Source organism: Curcuma longa, chromosome 16 (genome assembly GCF_044706935.1).
Source record: "Curcuma longa cultivar G26 ecotype Majalengka, Jawa Barat chromosome 16, ITB_CL_G26_1.1, whole genome shotgun sequence".
Classification (NCBI taxonomy): Eukaryota; Viridiplantae; Streptophyta; class Magnoliopsida; order Zingiberales; family Zingiberaceae; genus Curcuma; species Curcuma longa.
In genome coordinates this window covers 8414119-8424182 of record NC_133876.1, presented here as the reverse complement: position 1 = coordinate 8424182, position 10064 = coordinate 8414119, and the positions used below count along the sequence as shown (strand labels likewise).

At 37.1% G+C, this 10064-nt stretch overlaps 2 protein-coding genes across 2 annotated transcripts; both read right to left on the bottom strand.

The window, feature by feature from the left end:
- Positions 1–1271: 1271 nt before the first annotated feature.
- Positions 1272–4284, bottom strand: LOC141847318 (rho guanine nucleotide exchange factor 8-like). Its single transcript, XM_074735331.1, has 7 exons — positions 3508–4284; positions 3305–3421; positions 2982–3136; positions 2813–2887; positions 2257–2523; positions 1837–2160; positions 1272–1771 (listed from the first exon to the last, which is right to left on the bottom strand). Exons 1-7 carry the CDS (start codon positions 3758–3760, stop codon positions 1406–1408), a joined length of 1557 nt encoding a protein of 518 aa, XP_074591432.1. The 5' UTR covers positions 3761–4284; the 3' UTR covers positions 1272–1405.
- A 1755-nt stretch (positions 4285–6039) lies between these two features.
- On the bottom strand, positions 6040–9157 carry LOC141847305 (ras-related protein Rab7-like). Its single transcript, XM_074735319.1, has 7 exons — positions 8999–9157; positions 8870–8896; positions 8639–8738; positions 7049–7195; positions 6871–6951; positions 6504–6649; positions 6040–6329 (listed from the first exon to the last, which is right to left on the bottom strand). The coding sequence occupies exons 1-7, from the start codon at positions 9049–9051 to the stop codon at positions 6260–6262; spliced, it is 624 nt and encodes a 207-aa protein (XP_074591420.1). The 5' UTR covers positions 9052–9157; the 3' UTR covers positions 6040–6259.
- Positions 9158–10064: the final 907 nt, after the last annotated feature.

Genomic DNA, 10064 nt, shown 5'->3' with positions numbered 1-10064 from the left:
ATGCAACAGAAAGCTGAATTTGTTGATTCACATATGAATATCAGAAATAATCTTTTATAACTTGTTGATTCATGCAGTAGAATACTAGAAAATACGAAAGCAAAACTTGTCGTTCTTGAAGAAGGAGATTGCGATTGACTCCACAAGATTAACCTTGCTCTAATACCAACTGATATATAAAAAATTATTAATTCTAGTGATTTGAAAATGAATACCAGAAATAATATTGATAACTATTGATTTTATTGGTTTGAATACGAATATCAAAAATAATGATAAGTATTGAATCCGTTGATTCATGCATGAATACCAGAAGCAATATTTTAAAACTTATTAATTCGACAGAAGAATACCAATAGATATGTAACCAAACTCTATATATGTTTGAGAAAAAACAACATGACTATAAATTTTTATTAATAAAAAATTTAAATTTTAATATTAATTAAATAATAATTTAAATAAATTTAAAATTTCTAACATCCGATAAAAGATTAAAATCCGCATCAGTTGTGATCATATTGTAACAGCTGTGTATAAATAATGCGCATGAAGTCCTTTTTTATATTACAAATGATTGTGAAACTAACCGTATGGGATTGCTGGGTGGCAGATTTCACCTTTGCTAAAATGAAATCCTTTTTTATATAAATTTTGTATAACTTATCAAACCATTATAACTTATTAAAATCATTTTAAAATAATAAAAAGCAGTGTAAACTATTATAACAGCTGTTTAACAATTAAATTGCTGCTATAATAATAATCAAATTGCTGCTATACTATTAAAATTTCAGTTTTATCATATAATTGTTTTAAAGTTTTTTTTTTCATTTTAAATCGATTTCAATTAAATTTAAATCATTTTGACTGATAAAAATTTGTATATAAAAATCACTTTATATATAATAAGTTACTTTTTGACTGATAAAAGAATATTTTACTTTAAATAATATTTTCGAGATAAAAAATATAATAGGATATTTTGAAAAAGATTACTTTTTGATGAAATCCAAAACGAGGTATGCTCTTTTAATTTCAATACTTTACTAGACTTTTTTTTTCATTGTCCTGTTATATTTATATTATAAATTTGGAAAAAAATTAAAAACTTTAAAATGGACTGTTTTTTATTGCAATAACAATTATGATTCATAATTGAACAACTCAAATCAATATTAGCCAATAACATAATACATCAACTATGAATCATAATTGGACAAACATAAAATTGTAATAATAAAAAAAAGAATGTCTTTTGATTTTGTGGATCAATTTACTTACATGAAAAGAAAAAGAAAACCTTGAAAAAAAAAATCACATAAACCTCCATTTATATACATTTTTTTCCTTTTTTGTGACTTCGTCTTCTCTCTTAACATTTTCTATCAAAGTAATCGGACAACTAGTGACGAGCTGTGGGACTTCTCAAGCCTCCCAAGTGCCTCACCTTGTCTATGTATAAGAACTTCTTGGTCTTAACCTCAGGAGGCTTCTTCACCGTGTCCCCTGTGCTCCTCCTCATGTCCGCCGCCACTTCCGACTCGCTCTGCCAGCTCATGAAATCCGACAGAGTTACCAATTCTTCTCTATTATCCAGCTTCTTCGCCGGTGCTACATTGGGGAGGGATTGCCACATGTTTGAACTCATGGTCGTCGGACCTTTAGCGAGAGAATCGGCGTCAAGAACATCATCAATTCTTGAAATAACCATGTGAGCTAAGCTTTCCAAGATCCTTGAGTAGCTCTCGAGGATCGCCAATCCAACATCCTGTAGAAAGAACAGTGAATTATGGTTGTGTCAAGAGAATTCTTGCTTTGAATTGTGTTTCTTACGTTGTTGTATTGGATCTTGCTTATGTCGAGAGCCGATTGAGAGATCCCGGGAAATCTTTGCTTGATAAGGATCAAGATTGTCTCGGCTCGCTCTTCGAACTGCTCCCTCTTCTCCAAGCTGATGGTGGAACTCCAGGAGGACTTGGCTTCCTTGTCTTGCATTTTCTTCCTCCAGATCACCACGGAGGCCTCGATTCGGTCCTTGAGATCGACGATCTTGTGCTCGGTTGATAGGTCCAGCATTTCCAGGAATTCTTCTGCATCGAACACATCGTCTGTGGTGATGCTTTTGTAGATCGCATCTCCTAGGCTTGACCTCCCATTCTAAGACAGCAACCAAATTTATCAAACAGTAACTTAAATCCACTTGGAGATTTTCATTGTAGTTCTTAAATTGAGACCACTGTTTAGTGTTGTTACCTTGGGAAGAGATTCGATGTAGGCTTCAGGGACCTCCATTTCCATAAGAACCTGAGCATTGATTGCCATGGCTGTCTTGAGCACTTCTGTAGCTGATTCTTTCTGGAACTGCAACCATGTTCTGGAGTCCTCTGAGAGTCCATTCGGAGGGACTCTCACAGAAGGAAGCCACCATTTGTCATCCTTTCTCTGTGCCTTTCCCTTCTCATCTGCGTCTCTCGAAACATACCAGAACATCTTCTGGTCCTCAAAGTCATCGAGGATGCCCTGAGTGATCAAGAACAAGGACGGACAGTTTAGAGTTGCTGATGAGAGCAATCTGTTATCAAAAAGGCTTATTCTTCTCTTATCCTAAAATCTAAAACTCTCACTAAATTAGAATTCGCCATGACTTGATGATGAACAGTTAATTAAGCCTGCACAATCAAAGTTTCAAGTGCATAATAGTCGATGCTGATCATTTGGATGAAATATCACTCGCAAAGACACTGAACACGCTTATCCATCTTTAAAACTTGAATTGCTAGGAAAAAGTTTTTGTTTATGATTTGCTTACGATGAGCGTCGCATCGAGCTCGCACAGAGCAGGGATGTTCAATTGAAGATCTTTGCGTCGTTGAGTTATCATTATCTGCAGGCGAAACTTGAATGCAACTCAATAATGGCGAAGCAGCCAAGAAGAGGGATTAAAAAAACTAGTAAAGAGAGTTCAGTTCTTCTACGACCTCCATGGTTACTCCATCCTTTGATGTCTGCCTTGAAGGAACAAATTCTACAATGTAATCAGTAACTGACAAAAGCCAGTTCATCTCCCTCCTCCACCGCGCTTTTAGTTCCGCAGGCATTGGCTCTAATCGCCGTTGCTCAGCAAAAACAGATGCTGCTTGAATCAAAACATCCAAAAATATTAGCAAACTCAGAGGTGAATTCCCCTTTTATGGTTTAGAAAAGATCAAATAAACATGTGGATATCTAAAGCTGTTTGTATCATCAGTCAGACTTATCACTAATCAGAATCAAACAAGTTATGGAATTGCAAATCTTTTACCAGCAAGGTTGGTGATGGCATTGGACAGAGCAAGAGCTGATGAAACTCCTTTTCCACCACCTGACATATCTTCGCCAAGCAGTAGCTTTGCAAATTTATCTTTCATCAGTTCCATGTCTGAAGGGTAAGATATGGCCAAAGAACAGACAATGCATTAACTTCCATTCTTGTTCATCCAGTTTTATCTAAGCTCGTTGGTTTACCAGAGGGCGGTGAACCAGCGGCGCCGCCACCATCATTCTGATGCGACCTCGGTCCGACGCCCATGGATCGATCTATCTGCACCACCCGGCGAGGGGGACCAGCGCCGGCGTCCCACTGGCCGTGGAGGAAGGCATCTTCATCGAGGCTTGGCCTGTTCGAATTCACGTCCTGCCGTATTTGACTGCTCAACGTAGACTCGTACGCCTCGTCGCCCTCTTCATCCCTATGCCCTCGCTTGAGCAACCGCACCATCAGCAGGCTCAGCGCCCGGACCTTGGTCCACAGCGTGCGGGTCTGCACCCGGCCATCTTCCCGATGGCTCGGGGAGACGAGTAGGTGAGCGGAAGTCGTCGTTTGCCTCCGGAACGGAATTCTGCCGGATGGCTAATAAACCCGCAAGTCAATCTCCAGGAACCAATACCGAACCTTAAATCTGGCAACTTTCCGGCTCAAAACATGGAAGATGGAAACTTTGATCTCGAAACTCGATCAAGGCCGGCAAAGATTCGATCTTTGCCGGCGCCAGGAGGGTGGAAGATGACAGCCCCGCCTCTCAAGCTGGAAACCTAAAGTTTGGAACTTTATCGCCGGAATCGAACTGGATAACTGCTTCGGATTGAGGAAGACAGGGAGAAAGAGACGGGGATTTTAAGCTTTGCCAATTTCTGCGAAGAGAAGGAACGTGAGGTGCACATCGAAGGCGACGGCTGGAAGGAGCGGTGGTGGATTTGGAACTAAAATAGGGGAAAGGAGAAGGAAATGGCGTCCTTTTTTGGGAGACGGAACGCGAGGACGATACATCTGTCGACATGGTTTGGGGCCAGTGAAAGAGGAAGGAGGAAGTTTGAGGCCGGCTTTAACTGTAAAGACGGTCAAGTCGTATCTGGCAAGATTTGAATCGTGCCTTAAAGAGTCAAACTTCGACTGGATTGTGTTTGACTCGACACGACCATGTGTGCATGTCCGAGTCCAATCTCTGGCCGTTTTCAGCTTAGCACGAACAGGGTCGATCCAGCCTATGCTTGGCTAGGCTCAAATCGAGAACAAACCAAACACCTCTTGCCGGAAAAGTATCATTTTTGCTCTGTCTTCGAATTTACTAATCTCTTTTCATCGGTCATGTTCGGAAGGAAGATAGATTTACTACAAGGAAAAGTTCAGTTAAACATAATTAATTAATGTCGAATTTAAAAATTTGATTTAATTATTTTAAAATTTTATTTTTGTAAATATTAATTATTTTAAATAATTGGATTTGATTTTAATTTTAAATTTTTAATTCGATTAAACTAATATTATGTGGTGTTGGTTTTGGAAATCAACATCAATATCATAATGTGGCGTTGGTGCCGATGCCGGTACCAATGCCGATAGAGATCAATTTTGATTCTCTCCACATTTAATAAAACTTTGACTCATGTAGGGGATTCGTGATATAGGACGATTGCTTAGAATTTTAGAACCATTTTGATCATAAATTTTGAGAACTCATAATTTTTTGACTCTGATTGAATCATCAAAACTCATTCAAAAATTTATATTTGTCATCGGGTGTAATCCGTAATGACTCAATCTTAGGCCTAAAATCTTCAAATCTTTTTGAAAATTTTAAAAAAATTTAATTCTTTTTATTAAAGTTATTTTCATCATTTTTAAAATATATAAACATTTATCTTAAACCCAATTAAAATATGGTAGAAATGTATCATTATTGAAAAATTTAATCGAAAATCAAATTAGTTGATATTTTATCGGTCTAGTTTATTGATTTTTATTAAAAAGTTCGACTGATCCGATTTGTTTAAATTTTTTTAATTTATTTGATTTTAATTAAATCATTTTGATCAATTCTATTTTGAATGGATTGTTCAATTTTGGATTTACACTCTCAATCCACCGTGACCTTGCCAAACATGATCTCCTCCTAGATGCCGACGGCATTGTATGATCTTGATCTAGATGTAAAATTTGTCAAATGACTATCGATCATCTCACTGCAACCTTGCCATACACTAATGACCTCGCCAAAACTTTTAGCTTCTTTCTCGACCTCACAATAACCTTTCGACATCGTGGCTAACCACATCACATGACCATTGTCCTGGTCCCTGTAATTCTACAAAAGTAATTTACTATAAATTAAGATGGTATACATTTATACCATAACTGTGAGTCATTTGCAAAAACTTTTCCCAAGATACTATTATTATCTTAATCATACATCTCTAGGTAAACGATTTGAATGCGAAGTGTTCCTTGATATGAGATTGGGCCAATTATTTGCTTGTGTTCAAAGTTGGAGTTTCTTCTTGCTCATTGTCAAGGAATGGGGAATGGTTCCTCATCCAAGAAAAACCATCTTTGCTTAGATTTTTTTTCTTTATACAAGATCAAAGATAAAAGCAGGTTCATGATGGCATCCATTAGATATCTCAAGTTACTCTGTTCTTCAATGTCTATACAAGTCAAGATTGAATGCTTCTGTTCTTCTCACATACCACACTCGACTCACAAGCACACACACATACAGATGGTCCGAGCAGTCGCAAATCCTTTGAAAAAGAATCACTGCCCATTTAATAGGGCAAAGAAAGAACACGAGTCGCAAGTATCACATAGGACGAGGAGGAAGATCCCACCAAGAATTAGTACCAATCACCATGGAATGCACATAAAATACAGAAGAGAACATGAAAAGAGACATCAATAGGTGAAGATTACAAACTCAGTGGGAGAAGACATGAATTATATCTAGCACTCGCAACCAGATGACCTCTGCTGCATTGCACGTCCCGCCACATCGATCGTATCAGGAAGATATCTATTTAGAGAACAATGGTGTTCAGAGAATTAACTTAGAAGGAACAAATAGAGGAGTAATATGTATCAGAAGTACCAATAGAAACTCGTAGGTTTCGATACAATTTGTTGTGTGAATAATGTTAATAGCATTATGAAAGGGAAGGAGATGATTGATAGGATAAGTGATACTTACATATCTTCCTCTGGTTCATTCTTTAGGGCATTCCTGGCGATACACTGAAAAGCTGTTTCCACGTTGAATCCTTCTTTAGCTGATGTCTCAAAATAGGGAATGTTCCCCTTTGATGCACACCAGGCCTTGGCTTTCTTCTCTGAGACCTGAAAGTATAGATATCAAAAGAAGCATGTCAAACCTATAGTACCGCTTAGAAGGATTTTTTACATGGATCAATGAAATCATGTTTCATTGAGCATTTCAGTTGAAAGGGTTTCATGTGTCCATCAATTTTGTTTGTTTGTGTGAGCTACCCATCCTAAACCGAAGTGAGATACACCTACTGTACTCAAATTTGATTTTCTCATATAACAGAAAAACTCACCACTCGACTGTTGCCACCATCGATATCAATCTTGTTACCCAACACTATGAAAGGGAAGTTCTCGGGGTCTGATGGACTAGCCTGAAAATGCAGTAACCACATAGATGTAACATAATCCACGTGTAATTTCTTCTTTTATCTTGCTGTGAATCAGTGAAGAGGGTAGAACATCAACTACCTGAATCAGAAATTCCTCACGCCAATTGTTCAAGTTATCAAATGATTTCGTAACATTAACATCATAGACGAGGACACAGCAATCAGCTCCACGGTAGAAAGCCACACCAAGGCTCTGAAACCTTTCCTGCCCTGCTGTATCCCATATCTAAAGAAAATAATAGGTAGTGAGTTTACAGGAACTATTAAAGGTAAATAATCAAAATTTTTAAGAAAAAATTCTTCACAAGTTCAAATTTAGCAGCACCTAAAGCGCATTAGGATGAAAGGGTTCTAATTGTGCTGAAAACACACTACGCCCACAACAGAAACCAAAATGTAAAAAAGAAGAAGAAGAAGACAGGAACCCAGACCCAGATTATGGCCTGCTATCCCTTACTTTCCTTTTATTTTTTTTGATAATCCAGGTGTCCAAGCTTCATCCGACTAATCCTGGAGGTAGACAATCTTCCCTTTGATTCGCTTACCAGATAAATCCAGAGCATAGCTTACACACACTTAGACCAACCTCTAGAATATTCATCCCTACTGGGATTCACCTACTATCCCTTTCTGTTTCTAGCAAAAATGAGAGCAGCTTAATCAAATTATAATATTACTAGTGTACTTTCACTAGATTGTTCTTAGAATGCAAATGTTCTTTTACACAACGAACAAGAACATTTTCCTGGAAACTGATAGGAAAACCTACAAACTTCTGAAGGTTATCCAATCTAGTCAGCCTGTGACACTGTAACACTATCTAGATGAGTGGCTATCACCTCTGAAAATCCTGAAATTATATATTACGATAAGTCAGGAGTTGCAATAGGTTTATGTGGGATTTTTTTTTTAAAGTTTCTATAAGGTGACAAACACATTTCAGCCAAATTTGATTTAATTTGTTATATAACCAAGGTAAGTGGCATGCTAGGCATGTTTCTGAAGCTTTTAATTTTCTTTAACATTGCATTGATCAATGGAATGTTATTAACAGGGCCTATCCTATTTGCCCAAAATCTATGAAAAATCAAATTTCCTTTTACAAATATAGAAATTTAGGAAATAGTTGTACAATTCGTCCATACTACTGAAAAGTTGGACGCAAGATTGTTGCATAGAAATAAAACAACATAGTTGGTCAGGGGATCTGATTACATAGTTAAGTTGATCAGTAACCTCCGTAATAAGCTTCCTAATTTCATAAACCAAGCAGCACAGTCAGACAACTCAAAGGTGCTGGAATTTACGGCATTATGAACAATGTTAAACTGGCGAATACCAGCATGATGTGCCTCAGTTCCCATAACTTGAAGTTAAGAATGAGCAAAAACACAATCAGGAAACCCCATCTTCATGTTTGGTCATTAAAAACACTAAACGAGATAATATCATGCATACAGAAGTTCAGAGAATAACCAAATATCTTCAACCAAGATTATAACTAGATCAACAACCTGTTAATACCCACAACTCCTCAATCACAAACACTTTTTAAGGAATTCAATGATGAACTTTCACTCTCATACAGTCTATATAATCAATGGGAAAATAATCACAAAAAGGATGTAGAAAGGAGGATAACAGGAAGCCGCAGTGTAAAGTTTTTAACCTGTAAGGTGAACAATCTATCATCGATCTGGACTTCCTTGGTCAAAAAATCGGCTCCAATGGTCGCTTTGTACTGGTTACTGAACTTTTTATTCACATATCTACCAAATACAATACAATCCAAAATCGCGCGTTATAGATGGAAAATTCCACCAAAAGAACGAACTTTTTCCTTTTTTTTTTTTTTTTTGCAAAAGTAAGATTAAAAAAGCGTAATGCGCTTTGAGCGTACTGGTTCATCAGAGATGTCTTCCCAACCCTAACAAAGAAGACAATTACACATAAGAAAGCCTTCAAAATATATCAAATCCCCAAAAGGGTACTTCTTTTTTTTTTTCTGGTGAATGGAATGGAAATCTACCCGCTGTCCCCGAGGATGATGACTTTGAGAAGCATACGCCGCCGGGAGGCCATGGATTCGCAGGTCGGCGGAGTCGAGAACAAGGAGAAGTCCTCGAAGCCTCGATCTGGGTTTCCTCCGCTGTACACCGATCAAATCAATCCCTAGAATTGCCCCCAAATTAACTAGAAGAATAGAAGGTTACAACTACAAGTCCAGCGGTCGGTACGGGTCGGGTAGGATTTTATACAAAAATCCGACCCGACGCAATTAAGTTATTCAGCTATTTCGCAAAGGTCGTATGTAAATTCAGAAAGTTTTTAAATCAGGCAGTATACTTTGAAAATGGACAAAAGGCACATTGATGTAGGATGACATTCCCGTTCTATCTTTCTTGTCAATTTTTTCACAGATCGATTTTTAAAATAGATTACATTTAAAATTTTAAATATAAAAATTATTTTATAATTTAGACGCATACAACTTTAATATTTCTCACTCCCTCTCCTTCTATTCTTGAGAGTAAATTTTTGATGGTGATGATCGTAATTTCCCGATTTACCTCTTTATAGATAGTAGTAGGATCTACCGTGTGGAACCGCTGGGGTGACGGATTCTATATTTTATAGAAGAACATAAATTTTTCTCCTCATTAAATATAAAAATTATTTATGTAATTTAGATGCATGCAATTTCAATATCTCTCCTTCCACTCGTGTAAAGCAAAATCTCTTTACTCAACCCTATTGAATGGATGCAAGTTTACAAAAATTTAAATAGTGTAGGTCCATTGATGATTTTTTATCAAAACTCACTGATCGACCTATGAGATCATAAAAAGCCCAAAGATGCCATCTATTATTTATTTAGAGCTATCTAGGTACTTCAGTATTATATTAACTTTCAACTAGAACAATTGACTCAGATTACGAGCCTGAATCATAATCAACCCGATAAGGGTTAAGGTTCAAGGTCCATTAACCCGTCCAATCGGCGGTTAACCGTTGGTTCAAACTATCGGTTAGATGATTTTTTTTTATATGCATTAAAAAAATTGTTGGTATTAGTACTCAAACTCGGGTCTCCC

What these genes read in the sequence shown, in the direction of transcription:
- LOC141847305 (XM_074735319.1), bottom strand. Translation starts at nt 9,051, where the DNA reads ATGGCCTCCCGGCGGCGTATGCTTCTCAAAGTCATCATCCTCGGGGAC. An exon ending in GTGAGGAATTTCTGATTCAG is followed by an intron (nt 6,952 to 7,048) that starts GTAGTTGATGTT and finishes CTGCATTTTCAG; the next exon opens with GCTAGTCCATCAGACCCCGA. An exon ending in AATGAACCAGAGGAAGATAT is followed by an intron (nt 6,330 to 6,503) that starts GTAAGTATCACT and finishes TTCTCTAAATAG; the next exon opens with ATATCTTCCTGATACGATCG.
- LOC141847318 (XM_074735331.1), bottom strand. Translation starts at nt 3,760, where the DNA reads ATGGTGCGGTTGCTCAAGCGAGGGCATAGGGATGAAGAGGGCGACGAG. An exon ending in AGGATGGAGTAACCATGGAG is followed by an intron (nt 2,888 to 2,981) that starts GTCGTAGAAGAA and finishes TTTCGCCTGCAG; the next exon opens with ATAATGATAACTCAACGACG. An exon ending in GCAAGATCCAATACAACAAC is followed by an intron (nt 1,772 to 1,836) that starts GTAAGAAACACA and finishes TTCTTTCTACAG; the next exon opens with GATGTTGGATTGGCGATCCT.